This window comes from Temnothorax nylanderi, unplaced genomic scaffold, assembly GCF_030848795.1.
Source record: "Temnothorax nylanderi isolate EJ_2023f unplaced genomic scaffold, tnyl_v1.0 TNYL_tig0125_pilon, whole genome shotgun sequence".
In the NCBI taxonomy this organism is placed as follows: domain Eukaryota; kingdom Metazoa; phylum Arthropoda; class Insecta; order Hymenoptera; family Formicidae; genus Temnothorax; species Temnothorax nylanderi.
In genome coordinates this window covers 418,570-443,033 of record NW_027249187.1, presented here as the reverse complement: position 1 = coordinate 443,033, position 24,464 = coordinate 418,570, and the positions used below count along the sequence as shown (strand labels likewise).

Below are 24,464 nucleotides of genomic sequence, written 5' to 3'. Positions count from 1 at the left end.
AAGCAATTGACTGAGGTAGATAAAGCGAACACGCAACTGTCCATCGCGTTATGGAATATTCACGGTATATCCACAAGCTCAATTGTGATTGCGTATGTCAACGTATTTCCCTGTAAATTTCGAGAAACTCCGATCCGGGTAAAAACCTTTTATCAGGTGAGTCTCTCATTGAAGGAATCTGTTCCAACCGGTTTACGGCTGTACTAATGCCCCTGTGTTGCGTTTCTCTCTCTCTCTCTCTCTCTCTCTCTGTCGTTTGCGCAAAGCTTTAAAACAGCGATCGTGGTTTTCATTTTTGTAAAATTTTTTCGTTATTACTATATGTGCTTTTTGCGGCCTTCTGTCCTTTTAGATGAACATTGTACACGCTTAGGTGAACACGCTCCTAAATCTTTCAATCGTTTTCAACGCTTTAAATAAAAAAGCGAATTTCGCGGAGCATAATACAGTTAAAATTGTAATAACGACGTTCTGCGACCGGCTCTTTACAAATGAACTTGCGACTCTCGCGTTAGTTAATTGAAGCTTTATATAACGCGCCAACCGTCTCCGAAAGAGTCGAAGAGATTTTTGGACAGAGACCAAGCGCACATGGCGGAGGCAACGTGAAATATTCATGCACACGATGCACTATTCATGGACGCTGCTCGTCCCCGGCGTCGGCGGTGTCGGCGGCGATGACGCAAGATCTATGGAAACGCATGACCGTGCGCATAACACCGATTATCTTAAGCCAATACCCCAAAACGAGGTCTCCATCGATCGAGAATGCGCAATACCTCACATCTCTTTTTCTCTCCCCGGCAACTTACCTGCCTGCCGGCAGATTCACTTTATCATCGTTATCTCCGTCGCGAGATGTAGCGCTTATCAAACAATTAACGGCTGTTTAGATAGAATTTTTATTCAGCCTGCAGTCTATTATTATATAATATATATCCTCGTTTTATCTTCGTTAATGTGAGTGGCGCATAAAAGTTCTCGCTCTGTTCAATTAGTTTACTCGATTCGATTCACTCAATCGATTTAACGTAATTTGTGTAACTGCGTGCAGCGAAACGCTTTTCACGGATGAATTAATTCGCCAGTCTCTTATGTGTCTTTTATACTTCCTTTACCGTTTCCGTCTGTTGTATATTAATCAGATTTAATCTACAATAATAAAATTTAATGACAATGGCTTGTCGCCCGCCCACGCTTATACAATATATTATACAATATATGTATATAATATAAGCAGATTTATAGTTTGCTTTCCTCCAAAATGTACTCTTTGTAATTTTAATTTATATCCTTCTTAATACATAGCATGTACTGGTACAAAAGAACACTTAAATAATTTAGAGCTTTAATTGAAGTTAATGTGTAAATACTACAACGGAGTTTAACACGATTCACCGACGATGTAATTATAGTCATTTGAATAATTCCTTGAATAATTAATAAAGCTAACGACCCATTGACCGCAGAACGTGGCCAACGATTCCTTGAATAACACGGTTACAACATTGTTCCACATACATATCACAGTCTATTGTGTCTGGTAGAACACGCGCGGTACAGTTCGCCAATCTCGCGTGATCGCAACGCGGTCTCGGAAAGCGCGATCAATCTTCGATGCTGATTTTTTCCTGAAGAAAAGAGCACCGTCCTCTCTTAAAAATATTTATTATCACGTCACGCTTTAACCGCCGTTCATGTGAGTAAAGCGGCGATCTTTTTTTCTGCCGCGCGACACGCTTAGCTATTTTACTAAGATTAATCGCTCGCTTTTACAGTTTCACCTAACTATAAGGGATTTCTAAATGCGTCGCTTTAAGCGCAAGGAGTTGAATACCATTATCAATCTTGCAAGTTACTTAGTTAGTATAAAAACCTGTTACAATCTTTTATGAAAGTCGGGCGAGAAAGAAAACGTGTGCTACAAGGATATATCTACATTTTACATATATAACTACTATATTATTATCTGTAATCTCTCTATAATTATATACTATCTGTAACTTTCAATTAATTTTTTAGATTATTTATTTTATCTAATTCCAATTAAAATATTTTATTTTATTTTTATCTGAAGTATTATATCTGCGTTTTTGTGTTTTATCAAAAATATCTACACTCTAATAAGAAGTCTTCGAAGTACCAATACCCGAGTGGAAATTGATCTAGCCAATCTGATTTTACAGCTAATGGCTGGATCACGCAGACTAGATATGTTACCTAGCCATTGACTAGCTTAGTATTAGCTATAATTTATGAATAATTCTTCGCTGTCTAGTACATTTCTAGCCCCTGCACTGTAAATATTGGAATAGATGGCGGTGGAAACTTTCCAAAAATTAGCCAGCCGTTGTCTAGCCATTACTAATTAAAAATTTGTTAGCATTCAAACAGTGAGGTTATGTCATTCTTGAATAGTTTTTTCATAACTATCATTCTATTATATATTAGAAATGTGATTTTGAGAATTATTAAATCTCTCGGCAATCTTTACTGAACGATATTTTTACATAGAGTTTAAATTTTAATTGTTTAACATATTCGTATTTATATAGACAGTATTGAGCATTTAAGGTATTAAATATTGTTTAGCAATTTGAAAAAAATTTCAGGTTCGTATTTTATATTACGTTATAACATATAAGAAGAATTTAAGCTGAATTATTACTAATACTCGATAGCGTAGTGGATAGAGTGAACGACTGTCACCCATCAGCAGCGGCGCCCAACAACAGTACCAAGTTCGAATTCCTTCGGTAAATGGAAATTTTAACTTACAAAATTTAATATAATATTGTAGCAAAACTTTATCTAGCAAAAATGTAACAATGAAAAAAATTAAAAATTAATTTTTCTATATATTTTTAATCTAGCCCAGGCTAGCTGATTACTAGACAGTTTTTCTAAGCTCGCTATGAGACAATATATTTGTCGAGTATCTAGAACTTCTAAGCGTTACAATTTACATTACTGGACAGGGGCAATATAAGACTAGTATTGGCTAGTTGATGACTGGATGCCGGCGAGGTTAAATTTTCACTCGGGTAATGACATACTAAGTGGAACTAAGAGCACAAAGCGAGCATTCAGTCAATGGATCGGCATCAGTTGTAAAGCGCTTTAATACAACTCTATCGTATTAAATCGCTCGCGCCGTTCCTTTATTTTAAGAACTTTTTTGCGTACGGACTTATTATTAATATCCAACGAGCAATTTTATATCGCTCTCGATATTTTCAGTAAAATACACGGAAAAATGCAATCAATATACCCTGAGATAAATTTAGTGCTTAATATGTATTATCAGACAATTGCGTTTCAATTAAAGTTATAAAATTTAACAGCTTTCTGTATCTCCAAAAATTTATGTAAAGAAATATTTTTTACAAATTTCGAATAGCAATTATAGATTATAAATCATAGCGATAAATTTCTTAATGTAGTCATTAACTACATTAAGAAATCGATAATTGAAAATCATAATGTACCAATAATAGTGCGATCAAAATAATCAATATAGCTAATAAATGATTTACAGCTAGTAAATATATTCATCAAGAATGGACTATTTCACACGTACACCCGTTAATCTTCGACGTCGGCCTTCGAAAGATATTTAAATTGCAAATAGCAGAGACCTCGTTACGGCAAGGTAAAAGTTCTTTTTGAAGAAATGCAGCAAAACGTGTACTAAAAAGACGGGTACAGTTACATTTGAGTTAATGCAGGTAAGAAACGATTCGTTAGAAAACGCTGCTGCTGCGTGAGAGGAAAGGAAGTGTATCGAGCGTGCATGCAAGTACGCGCGCGTCAATGGCGCGCGATTTCGCGACAAGGCCAAGGACCGCGACCTTTTATCAACGGTCGAACCGTTGTCCCAACTGTTTCAATAACGCGATCTAACGACGAAATTCATCGCGGAGAAGGCCGCGGAGATATTTTTGCACGCGGATATTTTCCGCCTACGCCTGCAATCCGACGCCCATCTGCAATTTGCAGATACATCGTGACTTATTAAAAGCTTAAAAGCTATAAATTCTCAAACGTGCAAAATGAGAAAAATATACGGAAACAATGAAAAATTTTGATATTGTTAGTTGGTATTTTAATATGCACAGTTAAAAACGAGTGTTAAAAAATGTATGTATTGTTGTCTACGTTTACTATGTTATTTATTAACATATCTATTTTTTTATTTTTTTTTTTGCTTTATTATTTCAAGCCGTTAGCTTTTTCAGGTCGTTAATCAAACACAAGTGGAAGAAAAAACTGGATACGGGCATTGGAACTCTATAAATAATAATTCCGAATGCAAAAGACCTGGATGCCCATCCGGTCTTCCAATTTCGTACCGCTTTCCGCGTGATCCGAATTATAGATGCTGAAAGGCGCGATAAAACCGTACCCATTTGTACATGAAACCGGGAGAGAAACCCTTCATATGCACGCAAGAAACACGGAATTCTCTCGCATACGTTCTTACGTGCGCAGGAATCAAATCGAATCTATCGATCCGATATTACAAAGCGCATTGCGATAACGTTTATTTATTTATCTAATCTATATATTTGCATATTTCTTTTTTATTTATCTTATCTCAATATATTATCTAATCACAATTGTTCTTCGCTTAATAAAGAGAAATGTATTCCTCAGGAAAAAAAATACATTCATGTATGAACTTCGGTTTAATAGAAAAAATTGATTTTTTTCCTTTTTCCATTCTTAATCCGCATCTGCTGAGGATACGGAAAAGAAGAAATGTCAAGTGCACTCGATCTCCTCATCGAGACTTGTCCAAGCAGTCGAGATGTAATCGTGGTGAAGGAACGAACGGAGAGAGTACCCCGCGGGTTAGAAAATATCTGACTGTCGACCCTCACAGTCGGGGGAGAGATTCTCTCGAGTATAAGTAGAAGAGTCCAATTAGACGGCCGGCTTCGACAGCCTCGACGGAGCAGACGTCCGCGGAAATTCTGCTTCGTTTGTGATTTCGCGAGGAGAGGAACAGTTTATCGAGATAATATATAGATAATACAGATCCCAACGCGGACGGCCGGCAGAAGAGAATCGTTGAAAATGCGAGCGATATCGCGAGTCGAGACGGCGCGCGTGGCGTGGCAAGAAAATCGAAACACGAACGCTCGGCGAGTTTACGCGCACAAGCTCGACGCGGTTGCGCCGCACTTTCCGCAGAGTGTGCTTTATAATTTATCTTGCAGCGCCGTCGGCGGCCCGTCGCATTCGAATCGCGTTCTCTTGCGTAATTCACAGCGCGGTTAATACACGACGCGGCGACTAAATCGGATTTTCAGATTAGTAAACAGAGTCATTGTACTTTGGCCGATTTATTCGACTCAGGCGAATGTCGGGTAACCGTAAATCGCGGCGACTCTCGTTGAAGAGATTTCAAAGAACTATGGGAAATGCCCCGTACTATCTATTATAACAAAATTTATCTCAATTTTTATTCGTTTCTCACTCAAACTCATTTTAAATTGCTTAAAGTTGCTTAAATTCAAGAATTAAATAAAAAAATCTCAAAATGATTAAATTCATAGGGTTAAATTAAACTCAATTTTGAGTAATTTTTAACTATTCCATAGGTCGCCACTGCCCCTACTCAATATGTAGTTAATTTAACTAAAACAATGTTAATTTGACTAAACTAATGGAGTTAAAATAATCCTATTTTATTTTAAACTAATACATTTTGACGCACATGGTAGTTAAAAATAACAAAATTAATCTAACTCATGATATTGGTTTAAATTTCATCCTCTAACCTTTAACAGTGCAGAATACATACGTGTATGAATAATCAAAAAACCTCAATAAAATTGTATTATTTTTTAAAATGTCACGATAATAAAGAAAATAAAAAATATTTATTTTTATCGCAAACAAACCGATATCTAAACATGAACTCTGATTAATGAAAAATATGTGATTGGCATACTTTATTGTTATATTCTGATATACACAATGCGTTTTTATAATTTGACACTTTAATCTTTTCGCCGGACAGATAAAAAGCCATGTGAGATCTTGTGCTGATAAATCTCTTTGTTTTATTCGCAAAAAGAGTCACGAAAACAATCGACCGAAGGATATTGGTCAGCATCGGTTGTTTAACGGTGCATGAACGGTCTATAAAGTTGGGCATGCTGGCATAGTTAAGCCATGATTTCGCGCTAACAATGTTTTTTCACGATTTCAAGAACGCCAGCGAAATTACCAATTTGACGCAAATAAACGTCACTATGTTTTGCATAATCTTTTTCTCGTGCAAAAATTACGTATTCCTTCAATATTTTCTTTCGCACCAATACGAAGCTTTTTCAACGGTCTTTCAAAAAATAAAAGTTTAATAGGAACATAATTACACTATTAAACATTGAAGGATGAAATTTAAACGAATATCTTGTTAAATAACATTTTGTTATTTTTAACTACCATGTATATCAAAATTTATTATTTTAACACAAAATTGTACTATTTTAACTCAATTGGTTTAGTTAAATTAATATTTGTTTTTAATTAAATTAATGACATATTGAGTAGGAGCAGTGGCAACTTATAGGAATGATTAAAAATGACTCAAATTGAGCATAATTTTACACACACTACAAATTTAACAGTGTAATATTATACAAAAATTTTTAATGAAAATATATATTATAAATTTAGAATTTCAAAGTAATATTTGTTTATATTTATAGAAAATTCCGGTTATTAAAAAAATTTTTTAATTAGAATCTAATCGTACTTTATATCGAAAATTTATTTAAAAATTCGATTATTTTTATCATTGCGTAACGTACATTGATTATGAATTGTTCTTTCTCGAAAGCTATCTTTTCACGTTTGTAAAACGTATCGTGGGCGGTCTAATCGTTCTAAAATAGGAAATGCAAATAATCGAAATGAGTGAGGTGGAATAGATATATCGCTCGTTTCCGCCGCCGCGCCGGTGGTTATTACGTAAGTTTCTCGCGTGAGTTCTCTAAGTTATTTTGCGAGACTCTTCGAGTCATTATGCTAAGAGAATCATCATATGTCACTCACCAATCGGGAAACAGTACCGGCGCCTCGGCGAGGATGTCCCGCAGGAGAGTGGTCGCGGGCGGCACGTGAGGCAGCATGACAGGTGCGAAAACACCGCAGACTCCGGCGCTGCGTCCATGTCGCGCCTCGTATCGGCTAAGGTAGTTCGTCAGGTAGCCGAGCAGACGGTAATGCGAGGACGGCAGGGTCGACAGTAGTTCCCTCGTCGAGGCGATCCACGAATCGTGATCGTTTGCGTAGTTCTCTGCGACAGACATTTTCACAGAATTTATCAAAAGCGTCGGGAGTGACGCAGACCCAAATCAAAGTTGCAGTAACATTCTATAGCAAAGTTTCCCTCTAACACTAAAATATTCCGTATTCATTCAAATTTTCAAGTGAAAATTTAAATTATTCAACCCGAGACTGCATTTGACACATCTCGGAATGATATTTAGACGCGAATGGAGCATTCCCTTCTCGGAAAATCCTGAATTATTTTGAGAAATTGATAGCATTATTGATGCTCACGGGCGTGAATGTTGAGCAGTCTGCCGACGAGAGTGGATGGCACGACCGGCTGCGGCAATTCCTTCAGATATTGGCGAAGAAGGGTCGCGGCCGTCGGCGGGCATCCGGCTGCTTCCAAATCGGCATCGCCCCGCCGCTCGAAAGCCGCCCTTAGCCGTTCGGCCAGGCGGGGACTGCCGCCCGACAGGCGGAACACCGCCGCGCTTTGGAAGCCGTGCACCTCGATGTAGCTGCATAGCCGGTGCACCACGTATGGCACGCCCGTGTCGAGGTACGACTCGATCAGCTCCAGCCGGGTGCCGAAGATCCTGCTGGATCCAGCGCCGCGGCCTAACAGCGAACCTGCCAGGACGCGCTTCACGCGAGCGAGACGAGACTCGTCCTGAAACGCGAGGGACTTGTTAACCCGTCTAAGTCTTGCGCGTTTTCGAGTATTGTAGTCAAAAAGCACACGTTCAAAATTTAAACTATCTCCTTTCTGTAACAAAATATGTAAATTATATGTGTAATAATTATAGCAACATATATAAACATAAAGGTGAAATATTATCAATATGTAGAAAATATCGTAAAGTAAAAGTTTTTTCGAAAGTAAATTGCAAAATTAGTAAACATATATCTATAACGTAAAGAGCTCACAGCAAAAATGATGTCCCCATATCTATTATTTATTATTATTTGTTAAGTGTATAATATCATTAATTGTTAAATAATTATTATTTAATTATAATATAATTATGTTTCGTATTATATATGTATGTAATTATATAACATTTAGTAATCAAATATAATACAGTATTGCGGTTCCGTATTAAATAAAATCAATTATTAATTTCTTTCTAGATAAAGTCTAGCTATATAAAATTATGAAACTCTCTCTAATATTTGTCTCTATGTTTACGTTTCTTAACTCGTTTAAACGACATACTTACATTTTACATCCATTCTGCACGCTTTACGTGGAGTATCGAGCGATAATTGATATTTCCGACATTTGCAAGACATTTATACGGGTCGTATAAATGATTAGTGAGGTAACAGGGAACGAGAAAGCGTAATCGACGAATGGCCGCTAAGTGTTGAAAAGGCAGTGCATCGGACAAAGTAGAGTAACGATAGATATAGACTCCGTATTCTCGCTCAATGCAGTGGAAGGGCCGGAAAGTTTCTATAGCCGTATCTCGAATATAGATGAAAGCTGCTTTACGCCATTGTCTATTTACTAAGACAGCAGTAGCCGTTACAGATGACTGTATGGAACACATTATGTAGAGGAATGTCAGAGAGCAAGGGTATGGTTTAAGGATTTAGGTAATGACGGGACGGAGAAGTGGAAAAGGCTGTGGAGTGATGAACTAGATTTAAATAAGGGTAAGATGTTGCAGAAATTATGGAAGGAGAGAGAGAAGGAATTAAAACAAGTAGAAACCTGCACATTGCTTCCTTATAGTTTTTAAGTGTGCAAGTAGAAACTTGCACATTGCTTCCTCATAGTTCTTAAGTGTGCAAGTAGAAGTAATTATTAGTATTTTTTTTTTGGCTTCCTCATAGAGGAAGCTTTGTGAACGAAGGTTTCTACTTGCACATTTAAATAGCTACCTTGTTCAAACACGATGTTGCAGACATAATTTTTTTACAAATTAACATAAAAAGAAATATGAAAATGCAATGAGTGTGTATATCATCCTGTATGTATTATATTCTTTAAATTTAAGTTTTTATTCTTCCGGAAAAGGCAGTAATTTTTTTTCTTTAATAATCTTTAGACAATGCCTACGCATCTTTAGCATATCTGTTGAATATTTTTTAATAGATGGATTTTCTCCCCTTGCTATTGATATAGCAAATGCTGCTGCAAATATACCACACGATGCTAGGTCCGGCTGCTTTGTAACTTTTTCAAATATTACATTATTCCGGGTTAAATTAGGATATCGCTTTTTAATGTATTTTTTTTCAACTAATGTTAGATCGTTATAAGAATGCGTCTCAAAATACAAACTATCATATATATGAAGTTTTACACCGTCATAATAAATACAATGCCAGTGGTTGCGGGCTCGACAACCTCCAACAATCTGAACATCTAGGGTAAAGATTGGATTAACCCAATGTAAACAAGTAATAAATAATACATCAACACGATTAAATTGAGTGTTATTTTCTATTATTTTCATAATTTCATTTAAAGGTCTATCATCTAGCCACGAATATTTTTCTAGCACGTTTTCTTCTAAAGTTTGTGGGGGTGGATTAATGGACCTGATGCGGACTGTATCTGCCACTTTTACACTTTCTTTGTTATCTTTCCTAAATGTCTTATTAGTTTGTTCAGACACTACGTTGAATAAATGTTTTTCTGAATTTTTGTTTTTGTTAGAAGAATTTTCTTTTTTTAATTTTTCAAACATCTTTACACTTGATATTAGTCTCTTGTTCTGCTCGTTTAATCCGATAAAAATAGGCTTATGATCTGAGAAATAAGTTTCGTATACTCCAGCACTATAATTTATTATTTCCTCCGATATAAATATTACATCTATCTGCGTATTAAAGTTTGTAGTTGACACTTGGGTACTAATTGCACGTTTAAATTGTAATTCATTTAAATGTTTTTCTAAAAATTCTCCTTTATTATACGAGTTGTAATTAAAGTCACCTATTATAATTTTTTTTTTACTAACAGATTTGCTTAAATCAGTAACCCCTTTATTATTAACAATTTTTATATAAAAATTTCAGTAAACTTGGTTGTTTCTTTTTTTAACAAAAATCGGTAATCCCTTTATTATTAACAATTTTTAATAATTATATTATATTCTTCAGTCTTTTCTATCCCTATTTCATATATAATTTTTTAAAATTTGGTTGATTAGTTCTTGAGTTATAGAAATTTCAGTAAACTTAGTTGTTTTTTTTAACAAAAATTGGTAACCCCTTTATTATTAACAATTTTTAATAATTCTATTATATTCTTCAGTCTTTTCTACCCCTATTTCATATATATCTGGTTAAGATTTGGTTGATTAGTTCTGGAGTTATAGAAATTTCGGTAAATTTGGCACAACATACACACACACATACATACATACCGACATTTTTTTTTAGGCGATATTACAACGTTTTACAACAATATGAACATATTGGCAGAAAAAACTAAAAAACCAATCTTTTCTTTGGTTTCTTCTACCCCTATTTCATATATAATTTTTTTAAATTTGGTTGACTAGATCCAACTTTATACGCAATCAAAGGTTCATATACGAATTTACGAAAACAAAGCTTCCTCCATGAGGAAGCAAAAAAGAGAAAGGAAATAAATTAAGCCAAAGATAAGGCTGTGATAGATTAGGTTTAAGTAGTTAGGTTAGCTTAAGAGAGTAGTTAGTGTATGGATGGATGAGTGTGGATAAGATCTTTTAATTGTAAACCAAGCGATCCAAGCCATTGCCACCCTTCCTGGCTAAATGTTGTAAAGCTGAAGTAAATAAATTCTATATATCAGTAGCCGTTGCAGGTAAGAACTTCACGCAGCAGTTCTCCTAATCGTTATAAATTAATAAACAAAAAAGTGCGATGGAGCTTGAAGAAAACACGTAAATCTAACCCAGCGGATGAAAAATTATTACTTCATTATTAAAAAATTATTACTCATATTAAGAAACAAAATTTCGCACAAAAATATATATATATCTACTTATAATGTCTTCTGAGCGCATCAGACATGATTATTAAAACGACTAATAATCGCAAAAGGCGCAAGTTATGACACTTCGCGTTAAATGTGAAATTGCAGTAAGTGCCGTGAAGAGTACCTACCTTATCGTGTGTTTGACGGGAGCACGTGGGGCTTGTTGAGGATCCATGATGATGGTGATGATGGTGGTGGTGGTGATGATGATGATGTTCTTGCTGAGGGCGTCTCATCCCACTTTGTCTGCACCGCGACCTGCTGCCGCACTAACAAAAGCGACGAGCAAACTTGTAAGTCGCACGATATGCGACAGCAAGTAAAACGACGGTCGCTCAAAGATTCGTTATTTACTATCATTCTTGCGTCTGAGTAAAATCTCGGTTTCTATCGTGGTTGAATCAGAAAAAAAAACATCAGACGGGAAACTTCCTAAATAAAAAGACTAAATTTTGCGTAGAAAATTCACTGAATGATGTGATGTTTCAATCAGGAAATTCAATATTAATGTTCCCGATATTGGAGGATAATAAATATAAATTTAAATAGATACAAGTATTTTTCAGAAATAAATGCGGACCGAAAAAAATTACTGATCTCTTTTCGGACGGAAGATTGGAGGCTTCATATCGACCTAACGCGAGGTAACTGCCGTGTCATTTGCACGATCGTGCTAGGAAACACAGCACGTCAGTGCACCGACATTGGCGGAACAATCGTGGGAGTAATTTCAATATTTTTGCAAGCGCGCGATCGATGAGCGGCGCGTGACGAGAAACGCGCATTTATAACACAGGAAAAGCTCCATTCGAATAGATCGATGAACCGTAAATGTCGTCGTCCTCGCTCCTACATCAACATCCTTCAACATATATATTTAAAAATAAAAAGACGAGTTGATAAACTATCGCGCCGTAACATCTCCGTAACAAATACGATACATTAATCATTCTCAATATTCTTAATATTGTTCTTTTTTCAGGCACAATATTTCTATACTTCTTGCGTTTGACTTTTAATTGAGATGTTCTACTTTGATTTAATTATTTATTATTGCAAAGTGTTGTATTTATAATGCGATTCCTTCAAGTCGTGTATTTCAGTTTGCAAAAGCAAAAGAAAATATTCATCGAAACCGGGCAAGTCTTTGCTGGCAATTGCCAGCTCTCTCGAACAGATAAGTTTTTTGCGACGTAAGTTCCAACGACACAAAGTATGTTATCGAAAATAACTCGTCGCGAGACCGTTGCACCGATAACCGATATCGCGGTCGATCAATTTACCTTGTCGTCCCTTTTTGCATGAGAGAAAGGTGCGTAGTTTCGAAGGGCGATTACGAGACGGTTAATGATGCTCGCCGATGATGCTCGGTCGCGACTGATGCGGGAGATGCGGAGAAATTTCACGCGAACCGAATTACTCATGCATTTGCACCAAAATTGTGCCAAAATTTCCTGATTACGTAACCGAGGAGGCAGACGTGTCGGGACTCTTGCATGCGCGTGACATAAATATGCGGCTTTTAATCCGTTTTAATCGCCTACACGCCAAATTTGTGACGCACATTGGAAAATTACTGCACAGTATCGTTTTTTAATCGCGCCAGACGTTTTGGATGTTTGCCATCAGAAAACCAATGCTCTTGTATAGAAGTCTTTGATAAAGACATGAGAGATTATAAAGTGTGCTTACTCCTCTATTTTACTATATCTCTATAGATATATTCTAATTAATTAATAAAAAGAAAATATTTTTTGTAAGGCACTTGCGAGGTCATCATGTACTTCCTATAATATAACTGAGCTATCATACTTTAATCATTTTAAATATATCACTATACATCTTCGAAAAGTTTAATAAAAAGAAGCATCAATTATAATTTAATGTTAGTTTCATATCTTATGTCATATTTCAAGTAAATATAAAATTTTTTAATGTCTCAATAAATTAAATAAATTAACAATAGAAAAATACGATTAGGGACTTTGTACATCTAATTTGATTAAAATCATTATTTGCTTCACTTTGTACGCTGTTTAATAATCGATCAGTTAAAATTACTCATTAACTATATACACATCATAATTGTTCGCTTAAGCACAATTGTATCAACCATATAAAATATGCAAATGTAAGGTGTTAAAGAGAAACACTCACAATGCACTCTCTCGCGATCCTCCACAGGTTGAAGTACACTGAGCTCAGCGTGGCAGCTGTCTCGTCTTGCCCCTCCCTCCTGTCGTCCCCTCGGCTGGATTCGCCGTGAGTATGTACTGATAATGTTGTCTCTTCCGGGTTACGAATATCGTGCTCCTTCGGTCCGGCCAGTTCCGGCGACTGGGATCACGAATTTATGCCGAATACCGCGAGTACCGAGTACCGAGTACCGAACGCGAGACCGTGTACACACTTCCTCGCTTGAGAGTAGCCCGTTCTGTTCTCGTCGGGATTTTAATTTATCTTGGAATAACACGAAAATAGGAAAGTCGTTCTTGTTCGTCTTCGTGGTTGGAAGGGAAAGGAACGACTCGTGGGGGTGTGTATGTATGTTTGTATGTATGTATATATGCGAAAAAGGACTCTCGCAGCAGAGAGAGAGAGAGATAGAAGGGCCGTCGAAGAAGAAAAAAAGTCCTTCTTGCGTGCGCGTGAAAATTTCGAACAACCGTGTGTGTTTTTCTTCGTTTTTTACTTTTTACGACGACGGCGACGGCGACGCCGTTGAGCGGAGATCGTACGACTCGACTAGTAGTTCTGGGTTCATGTCCCTATCACGGCACATCGCATCGAGCCCTTTCTCTAAGGCAAAGGGCACTGCCTATGGCTGCTTCAGGAAGTGAGTCGACACCAGCCGTAGCGTAAGCATCGAGGGTCGGAGCCGGGATGAGGTCTAGGTCACCACTCCGCCCCTGGCCCTGGCATGGTCTACGTACCTCCTGCTCGGGCGCTTACTGCACCCGCTGCGCTCTGGAAACAAAAAATAAACATGAAAAGGATAAAGGATTTGCCACTAATTGCGGAAGAGATACTTCAAGATCAACGTATCCTTCTGTAAACAGCTTCTTTCGCATTAAATTCTAAAATATGTGAATTTAGATACTTTTTGTATAGTGAATATATTTATTAAAGTAAAGTATCTTCTAGGCCTCGATTTTACTCGCGTGGGAAATATTGGGCTCGACTTGATTTGATTTTTGGTCCGATATCAATTTAATCCTTTCCGCCTGCTTGATATTAACGCGCGCTTAAATTAATATTAATAACGAGCTATAATAAAATAGCTCTTGACGCGTGATATATATTTAAAATGATTTATGTCTATATATAAGGCTATCATTCTATTTTTGCGTGCGCGATATGTAGTATGTAGCACATGCATAATTACATTATGCATAAATTATTTGACAAGCATAATAGATCATTAACTTATGAATACATGTTGGTGATTGAACAAAGAAACAACCCACATATTGCAATGTGCTTCAGCGAATAATTTTTTCCCGTACAAACTGATATCCGTTTATATAAAGAAGATAGAAATAATTATTTGACATAGAAGAACAAATTCGTATGTATTCTATCGTCAAAATATTTGTCAACTTTTATAAGTATTCCTCTTATGCTGTATGTTGTGAGAATTATAAGCTGCACGAATTAGAATAGTCTCTTGGTTCTCTGCGTGCTTCGGACGCGTGGAAGCCATAGAATCGCACCTAATTCTGAATCGACCGCGTAACACGGTCCAATTTGATTACGCCCGTTGATTCGTTTAGCGTGTCGCGGTCTCTGTCGACTGCGACCGTGTTTGAAAAATATGCATCGCGATTGAGGAAAAAATCGAGGAACGCGTCTCATGTGACTTTTGCAGGTATAAATAGTTTTCTCGTGACGTAAGATGCTTAACGAGATTATATGCAAATCTCCGTTTTAATTAATTCAATGGTAAAAAATTTAAACATTTTATTATTGAATTTCATATTAGCGATATGAAATAACAGTCAAAATGTATTTATATGTAAAAGACTTCTAGATAAATCAAGCTTCTGTCGAATTTACATTAATTTATCATTATTTATTACATGAAGCGAGAACCACGAGCATTGTCGATTTTGTAGAGACACGGCGATGAGTCGATGTTAATGCATTTTGCAGCAGAAGAGTACGTAATTAATCGTGGCTATCAAGCTTTTCAGTACACGCGATAGCTTATGAAATTAACGTCCGTGATGCTCGAATTTAATTAAATTAATATTCATAATTTGCTCATTTGCAACAAATGTCATCCCAAGCTCGTAACAACTATATGTCATCTTAAAGACACTACTGCCTTCTTTCTACAAGTGTTATAAAATATATATAGCGAGTATTTCAATACAAGTAAAGTAAATTTAACGAAAGAAACTTTTGTTTAATATTTATATATTGAAATTCTATTAAAATGTTCTATTAACTTAAGTAGCACGATTGATTGAAAAAGCCATAAAAAATCAAGTTATTATTAATTAAAATGCTTTGTCATGGTTATTAAAACATATCTAACATTATAAAATGTATATATACCTATATAAATATAAAATATTTTTCTTCAAAGTCTTGAAGTAGTGCATTTTTTATTCGCTCGATTATAACTGTTTCATTTTCAAAGGGCTCTAAGATTTATCTCCTTCATCAAGATTTCTAAAAAAAATTGATTTACATAAAGATATAGACCACTCGTATCGCGACACTGTCTTTCATTTCCTTTCCTGTGATGTATACGTGTCGAAACGACACGAGGGATTTCGCGCAGCTTACAGTCGAGCGAGAATGAAATTTGCGTAAGCCGCTTGGCTTTTTCGCGCAATTCTCTAAACTGTTTGACAGCCGTGTTACACGAGAAACGAGATATAATTTTCGTGAATAATTACGCGGAAAATGCGCTCGACGAGTTTAGCAACGTTACATAATAATCCATTTAATGCTCATTTAAATTATCTACAAGATCGAGCCTTATGGCAATAAAAATAATAATATTGGCATGCAAAATTCTACAACCTGCGAATCGTTCATGAATCTTATATAATCGTGGTATACTCAGCGCTCGCGAATTGCAGAGAAGATTCGGTACGACTACGAAAGCACGGAAAGGGTTACATCACTATTCTACCAACTTCTCAAGTATGTTCCGTACCGAACTGCGTTATTCAATACAGAAACTACGCGCAAATGTACAACATATCCATTTATTCAGCGATATTGCGTCCGTTATAGCAATGCAGTGTCAGCAAAATGTGATTGTTTGTTCTCATACTTACGCTAAGTAGAGAACTTCTTCAGTAAATAAGACGGAATAAATAAGATTCCGATTCAAAATTCAAAGACACAGCAAAAATTGACAAGCGCAAGTAATCAAGTTTTGTAATCAACAAATCGCACATATAATGGAAAACATTAAGGAGGTTCGGTTGCTTCATCGGGGGGAGTAGTGGGACGCGGGGGTTCTGGCAACAGCGCACTAGCGTTTGAAGTAGTGGGAATGAAGGGGATTGCTCTGATTGGTCGCCGCGTGTATAGTGCGTGAAGCTGCTCACGATCGTGGCAGTCTAGCAGACGAAAAATCAAGCAATTTATGCTTTAATAATTAATTTTTCTACGAAATGTGCGGTAACCTTCTCCTTTCTTTCACTCATTTATTTGTAAATTATTAAGTTACATATGCATATTTTTTTTTCCTTATTATTTGCATTTTTTCTTGCACTTATTTCATTCTGAAGGTGTGCAATATGTCATTTCCCATAAGAACCTATGTTAAAAATACAGCCAGTTTCATGAAATTTTAATATGTTGTTCTGGAATGCAAAATAGAATTATGTGAATTTTTTGGGAATTTTTCACCGTCCCGTTTTGAAAAATTCCCCAAAAATTCACATAATTCTATTTTGCATTCCAGAACAACATATTAAAATTTCATGAAACTGGCTGCATATTTTTGTAGTGACGGAACCTCCTTAAATCGATAAATAAAAAATTACGAAGTTTGCGCCAATCAATTTTAACAAAAATTTTTTAAAAATTAAGTTTAACTTTTCACAGCTAAATTTCTTTTTAAGACAGAATACTCCGGCACATGTTCACTATTTAATCCTTGTAAGTTAAAAATTAATATATTAGTAGAAACACAAATCGATTTTCTGTATAATAATTAAATAGTCTTTTGATATATGGATTAAATATTATCGACGTTTAAAATAAGGAACCCGCTTGGGAACACTGACCTAATACTTTCAGCGGAAAATTGCAGTGGAAAGATTCGTGCGCAGGCGATCAATTCGCTCGTTCGTGAAATATCGTGCGTGCATCAGCTCAACGGTGCATGCCCGCGTAGGGTGTCTGCGATCGATATTTCCCGTGAGGGTAAATGGAATGAACGTTTAATTTCGTACGGCGGAAGAGCCGGCGCGGCGTTCTCTCAGGCTAATGACGTGCCGATCAAATGGAATGCACCTGTTCGCAAAACGTCGCGAGAGACGCAGTTCACGTAGAAATCGTGTATTCGAGGCAGAAGTACAGACAACAGTCTTCGCATTCGTTCCTTATTTCCTGCGAAAACTATCGGAATAGAAATGTGAGAATACTTAATAAGAAATAAACGCGAGGGAGAAAACACAAGGAGCGACTTGTGTTCATTCGCGTTTTAAATTCAGAACTTGTTATCTAAGCTCATAATCCGGAAAAGCCACTTTACGAGGTGGATTTCGCTATAAGCAATAAAAAGGAATTTAAGAAAGAATATCTCGCGAGTTATGAATATTTCACGCGGATTTTGCAAATTTTCAAAAGCAAAAGAAAAGAACCCCTTGCTGATTACAGATTGCTAATTACAGACACGATGCACTCCAGAGTTCTTGACGCACTTATTCGTATCATCGTACCTTTGAGAATTTTATTTCTCAAATTCAACGCTTATATATTTCATATTTCTATCTTCTCTCGCGCGCTCTTTTATTCCTCGCGTCCTCGCATCTCGTTTTTCTAGTTCATTGTGCCACGACCCTTGCACCTGCGCCCCGGTCGAGGGGGAGAGAACGGGGGTGAGTACGTTGCACTTAGCAACAACCGCACGTTTTTATGTAACCATCGGGAAGAAATCGAATTCCGTCAGGTCGACGACGTGTCGCGCGTTTACACGTTTTCCGAGATGCGAATATTTTTCTCGCTCTTATATCTACGCGTGAAAGAGATCGGCCTCCAGCAGAGCTTTCACCCCTCCTCACATACACTGTAAAAACAGTGTGTAAAATTACGTAAATAGAGTAAAAACGATACACGAAATGGCGTTACCACCCGTAATGCTGCCATGTCATGTAGTGCTTTTGCGCTTCAAAAAAAATTTTTAATATTAAAAATATTTAAAAATATTTAAAAAAAAATAAAAAAATATTATTACCTAAACGTTTCTGCAAATTTACTGGTACAGCCAGTTTAATTATTTTCCAAAAAAAATAAATTTTTATATAGACGCAGGAAATTTACACCTATAATAGTTGGTCCTAAAATTACATTACAAAATGTTTTACAGTGAGTTGCATAAAACGTACGGATACTTCGCGCGCGGATCTGTCTCTAGATGGTACCCTCTATAGCCTTTCCGGGTTAACGGATGTTTATCGAGGTCATTTATAGTTTCACGCGACGAAACGCAATCTCAATGTACCGACAAGTGTGACATAACGATCCGTGGCCACTTCCGCTCGCGCGTTCCAGTTGATTCGCTTTGCCATTAGCGAAATACAGAACGAAGTAAAGAAATGTTCCTTATAGTCGCTACCATGAAGGTATATCTCTCAAGGATTTTGATTCACTTTTGGTTCGAGAACGACGTCATCAGACAATTCGGCTAATCGCTTATAAAATTTCTATTTGTAATTTGTGATTTTTATTTATAAATAATGAAAAATTAATAGAGAAATAATTTTTGTCTGTATTACAATTCTACATATAATAAAAAATATGTACGTCATAATTGTGAGTATTATAATTTCACCTGCAATATTAATGAAATAACGCGAAGAGATGTGCCAGCTGCAGCTGATCCGATTTAAAATCTGCGTAGCTTGCACAGCTGCAACAGCTTTTCTGCACTTAACACCAATTTCGGCCTTTTGCGCAGTTATCGATATCAGACTGCCGCCTGTAGTAGTAAATTAGTTTTCGCCGAAACTAACCGCATTTAACACGAACGGGCGTTAAATCATTTGCGATCGCGACAACGAGAAAAGAATCGTTAATTGTGATTAGAGCTAACTGACGTTGATAACTTCGCGAAACTGTGACGTTCGCTCGTGGTGGTAAACAGACAGAAACCACCCTCTACAAACTCTGTCTAGAAACATCGATTTAGAATTAAGTCTAGTTGATTCGAAGGATTTCGTAGCTTAATTTTAAAATATAAAGTTTTCCATTAAAACATTAAAATTACATTGGCATTAACAAGTTCAACAATAAAATGTTATTCCAACGTGCGCAAAGTATCACGGAGATACTTCAAAAGGTCAATACTTCAGATAACGACAATATTTTCGAAGAGTTCGCAGCAAGTGACGACACATAAGCACTGCGAATAATAATAAAAAGTGATAAACAAAGATCACGGTCTATCATTTATTATTTTCAATTCACCATCTTGCGCGCTGACGCGCAAAGAACGCGTTTCCTCAATCTTACAGAAATTTCCACTCTCAATCTCGCTCACAGAAATTGTTTTTTTTGCTCATGACAGCCGATATTATCACTCGTCGAAATATCTCAAACTTGTCCGCCGGGACACTCTGTGCACAATTAATCATAAACGACTAATGACACAAGACTAAGGTAACGTTCTCGCGAAAAAGCGCTGAGCCGAAGATGCATTTCGACCGAGACGTCGTTTCGAAAGGAGAGACGTACTTGAATGTGTAACGCGTGAGTTATGTCAATTGTACCTGATGATATGCGAGATGAGGGAAGTCATGACGACCGACCCGAAAAGAAGAGGCTGACCGCGACACAGACGCCACACAAATGAGACTGAATCTCCGCCGCGATCCTCGATAGCCCTCTCTCTCTCTTTCTCTCTCCATCCACCGTCCTTCATCACCACCCTCCTCCTCGTAACCCTACTCCGCGCAACCCTCCTCTTTGCAACCCCTGACCGCCTCACTAGCGCTTGAGCACGCCGCCGCGCCACCCTCCCTCCCCGTCGGCAATGGGGATTGAGGGAATTCTCGAATTTCACATCGAGCACGCGTCAAATCCGATTGAATTTTTTGGATTCCCGAATGGACCCTCCTTAACTCGTTACTGATGTTAAAAAGCTGGGGTGAGAGCGGGACAAAAATTGGAGTTGCAAGGATTGCAAAATCTAAATTAACGTTAAGAAGTTTTGGGGATAGAACAAATATTGGAATTTTAAATCTAAGGAATGTGAAATAATGAGATAAAGTAATAGCAATTATGAATAATGATAAATGCTGCAAACGCAAGAAATCTTTTGAGTTAAATAATAATAATTTTCACACTTAAAATAAAAGCCAATAATAACTTTTGAATTATTGATAATTATGTATACTCTCGTCAGTTAAATAACAATAATTTTCACACTTAAAATAAAAGCCAATAATAACTTTTGAAATATTGATAATTACGTATACATGTGCAGAGAAGCATCTACTTAAAAATACGGTTATTTAATTGCAGCGATTTTATTATATTTGAAAGAGATTTTTAAGATTTCAAAAATTAAAGATTCTATAATTAAAATTCTCTAATTTATTTAGACAACCGATGTATAAATAATCAATCTAAAAAATAGTGTAACAGCCAGCGAATCAAATATTTACGATACATAAGATAAAACTGCTTACGCAATGCATGTTTGAACCACCGTTACTTATTTTATTTATAACGCCTACAATTTTTTCGGCTCAACTTGGACGATTACTTATTTCACCCTATCATAAAAGTACATAAAAACCATTACCGACTTCAGTTTCTATTCCTATCTTTCCCTTTCTCTCTATCTGTCCCTTTCTCGACACCCTACGTTCCCCGATTGTCCCGCTTCCGCCCTCGTCGGCATCCCCTCCATCGGGACTTTCTCCAAACTCGTCCCCTCCATCGTGTACAAACCCCTTGACAGCAGAGATCGCGTGCACGAGGGCGCATGCACTACCCTCGAGGAATCAATAGACTGTCCCGGTCACGTGAATCGCGAGGTGGAGGAGGACAGATGAAGGGGGTAGAACGAGAGAAGGATCGAGAATCTAAGCGAGCCGAGGAGGGATTGAGAGGATGGGGGAGGGAGAGAGATAGAGAGAAAGAGGGAAAGGTCGGCCACTGGTCGCGGAGGGTTGCCCGAGGGTTTGTTGACGATTACGTGACGCGCGTATGTGGGTAAACAGCGACACGAGTCCGCCCGATGGAAATGCATAATATAAGCATATCTTCCCATTGCGAGAAGACCGAAAAGGGCATGCGGGGAAATGATGGGTATAGCGGAAGGACGATGCTTACTGCGCATTATTTTCTGCATAGGATATCTCGAACATGAACGGTCGAGACGACCCACGTTTTCACCGATGCACCGAAGTCGGAACGCGCACCGAGGGCAGTCGTCATGAGGGGCATCGCTATTTCGAGAGCACGCAATTAATTAACGCTTGAAATTGCAGTGTTTCGTATTTTATATTCCATATACTGGATTTCTTTCATCGTTTACTTTTATTTCCCCATTCTTTATTTCCGTTCTTTATTTCCGTTTTCCATTGATTTTATTTGCTCGCCCCTTATGCGTTATGATATACACTTTCGACGATGCCTTATATTTACGTTTAAAGTATGGAAAAAAATTATTATATTTTTCGCATAACGTTTGCGAGACGAGAAGCCACATATTGTATTTCAAGAAGAAAAATATCTTTCTGCACATTTCTATATGTTATAAGTATATTTCTCAACTGCATAAATACTCGTATGAAAAAATCTCAAAAAAGAACTTCTTCTAAAATTCTTATTTACGACATTTGTCGACTTTTTATATCCATTCTTTGATTCTATGTAAAGTAGGTAGTTTAATTTAATATAATAAGGTTGAAGATTGAATCGATATCACATCGTCTACAAATTACCTTGATCGCTTGAATATAAAATCATGCTTGTTCTAGAGACGTATAATTTAATTAATTATTAATTGATGAGCACAATTACTTATTCATTTAATTAATCACATCACGATTTCCTCACGATTTAGCGATTAAATTTATACGAATGCACAGCTAAGACGTCTCAAAAGTCGCATTCTCACGGTCGATCATAAATTTCTTATCAAATCTTGAACTGATTTATCTATGAGAATTTATTGTTGAGTTTCAGTCGTTCCAAATCTTTTATCAACTTACTGAATGATATTAAAGAGTTCAAAGCTCTTTGCAGTAAATCTCGCTAAAGTTACGTAACGTTGTGCCATGCGCCATGGATAGCTGCATGGCGTTTAGAAATGTAATATGTAAATATATAAATTTTCAGCACAATTCTCTATGCAACGTGTCCGGCATCGATTGCGTTTCGAAGCGCGTAACTTTTCGCGAGGGGATGCGTGACCTTCAACTTCAGATCCTTTCCCCAGAAAGAGATTCCCGGCCCTCCCTATACGTCCTCGAAACCCCATTAAACCCAACGAATCCCATGAATGGAGTAGGTGACTTCACTCCCCTCACCATTCCGGGATTCTACGCAGCAATGCTTTTGCGTTGCGTAATATTTCCCGCAGGGAGTTTTATCACCTATCACATTCCCCTTTTTGTTTCCGATTCCAAAGGAAATGTCACAAAAACAGCGAGAAATCCTACAGATTTCAGAGCGTAATAAATCTATATATAGAGATTAACGCAATTTATTATCATGTATAATTAAATATAGCTCGAGGCATCTCACACATTGTTAAATATTAAAAAATAAAATTTAAATCAATACTTTAAGTTAAATAACATTTTGTTATTTTTAACCATCATGTGTGTCGATATTTATTATTTTAACATAAAACAATATTATTTTAACTCCATTGATTAAATTAACAATATATTGAAGAGGAGTAGTGGCGACCTATGACCTATAGAAATGGTTAAATATGACTCAAATTGAATATAATTTGACACTACGAATGTAACGATGCAAAACATATTTTATTAAAACGTATCGCCCTCACAATTTTTTAATCAAACCAAAAAAAGACAGAACAACGGTTTTTCTATTATTTAGTTTTATAATAATATAAAATAATAATTATCAGAGATATTGTTTAATAAAATTGTTTGGCACACAGAAATTGTGTGCCATGTCTTAAATAAATTATAGCTAAATAAACAGAAGAGCTTGCAAATTTTTTCTTCGATTGTTGAGAAAAAATAGCCATATAATGACCATTTGTACGATACAAAATAAATAATGTTTGTCGCAAACAATTTTACAATGTGCGATACGCGATGGAAAATTTCTTTATTAATTTCTTATTGAAACTTCGATAATTTAATTGTTGCTCTCGCGATTTTGAATACTACGTTGCGATTTTAATTAGAGACCATAAAATAAAAAATGCGCGTTTAATCGCGCAATTTTCCGCGATTTTTCTTACCTCGTGTTGACATGTTACGCATTCGCGAATAAAAAAAAATAATAAAACAACTTTGTTTCACCCCGAAGCGCGCTTTGCCGCTCCTTGTCAGCATTCATGTATTAGTGATGGGAATAGAACACGTGCGGGCAATGACCCCGCATGCAACGTTGCGCATATGCACGTAACTAGCGAGCGCATGCATCATATCCGTGCATATGCACATGCACATGCATATGCTTATGGCGTCACTTGAATAGCGAGCTTTTCATACTATAACATGCATATATATCGATTGTACATAACGCCTCGCGATGCAAGGATAATGAGGAATGAACGCGAGATTACTCGGTATTTACTATTTATCAACATTTAGCGCGCGCGCGCGAGCCTTCCGCGGGGGAGGGGGGACCCGTTCTATTATTTTTCTCCAATCAATATCTACGATTGTTCGTTAGAAGAGCGCGGCGAGAAATAACGTCGCGCGTCTTCTTTTCTTCTCAGTTCTCATTGAAAATAGAATTGCGAAATTCCCACACGGAGAGAATTTTCTCTTAAAATTTACACTGA

The 24,464-nt window shown here is 36.8% G+C and overlaps 1 protein-coding gene across 3 annotated transcripts in view; it reads right to left on the bottom strand.

Moving 5' to 3' along the window:
• The window catches only part of LOC139776684 (protein FAM13B), a 54,489-nt gene that overhangs the window by 27,709 nt on the left and 2,316 nt on the right, over positions 1–24,464 (bottom strand). Inside the window, exons 2-5 of one of the 3 annotated variants that reach the window (XM_071713550.1) lie at positions 13,427–14,236; positions 11,398–11,538; positions 7,579–8,056; positions 7,069–7,312 (exon numbers count right to left, since the gene is read on the bottom strand). In XM_071713550.1, the coding sequence (XP_071569651.1) occupies positions 7,069–7,312; positions 7,579–8,056; positions 11,398–11,505 (830 nt within the window). In that variant the 5' untranslated portion in view covers positions 11,506–11,538; positions 13,427–14,236. Of the gene's footprint in view, positions 1–7,068; positions 7,313–7,578; positions 8,057–11,397; positions 11,539–12,552; positions 13,113–13,426; positions 14,237–24,464 lie in introns of those variants that run through there. The other 2 variants (XM_071713547.1, XM_071713549.1) reach the window with 2 other exon arrangements.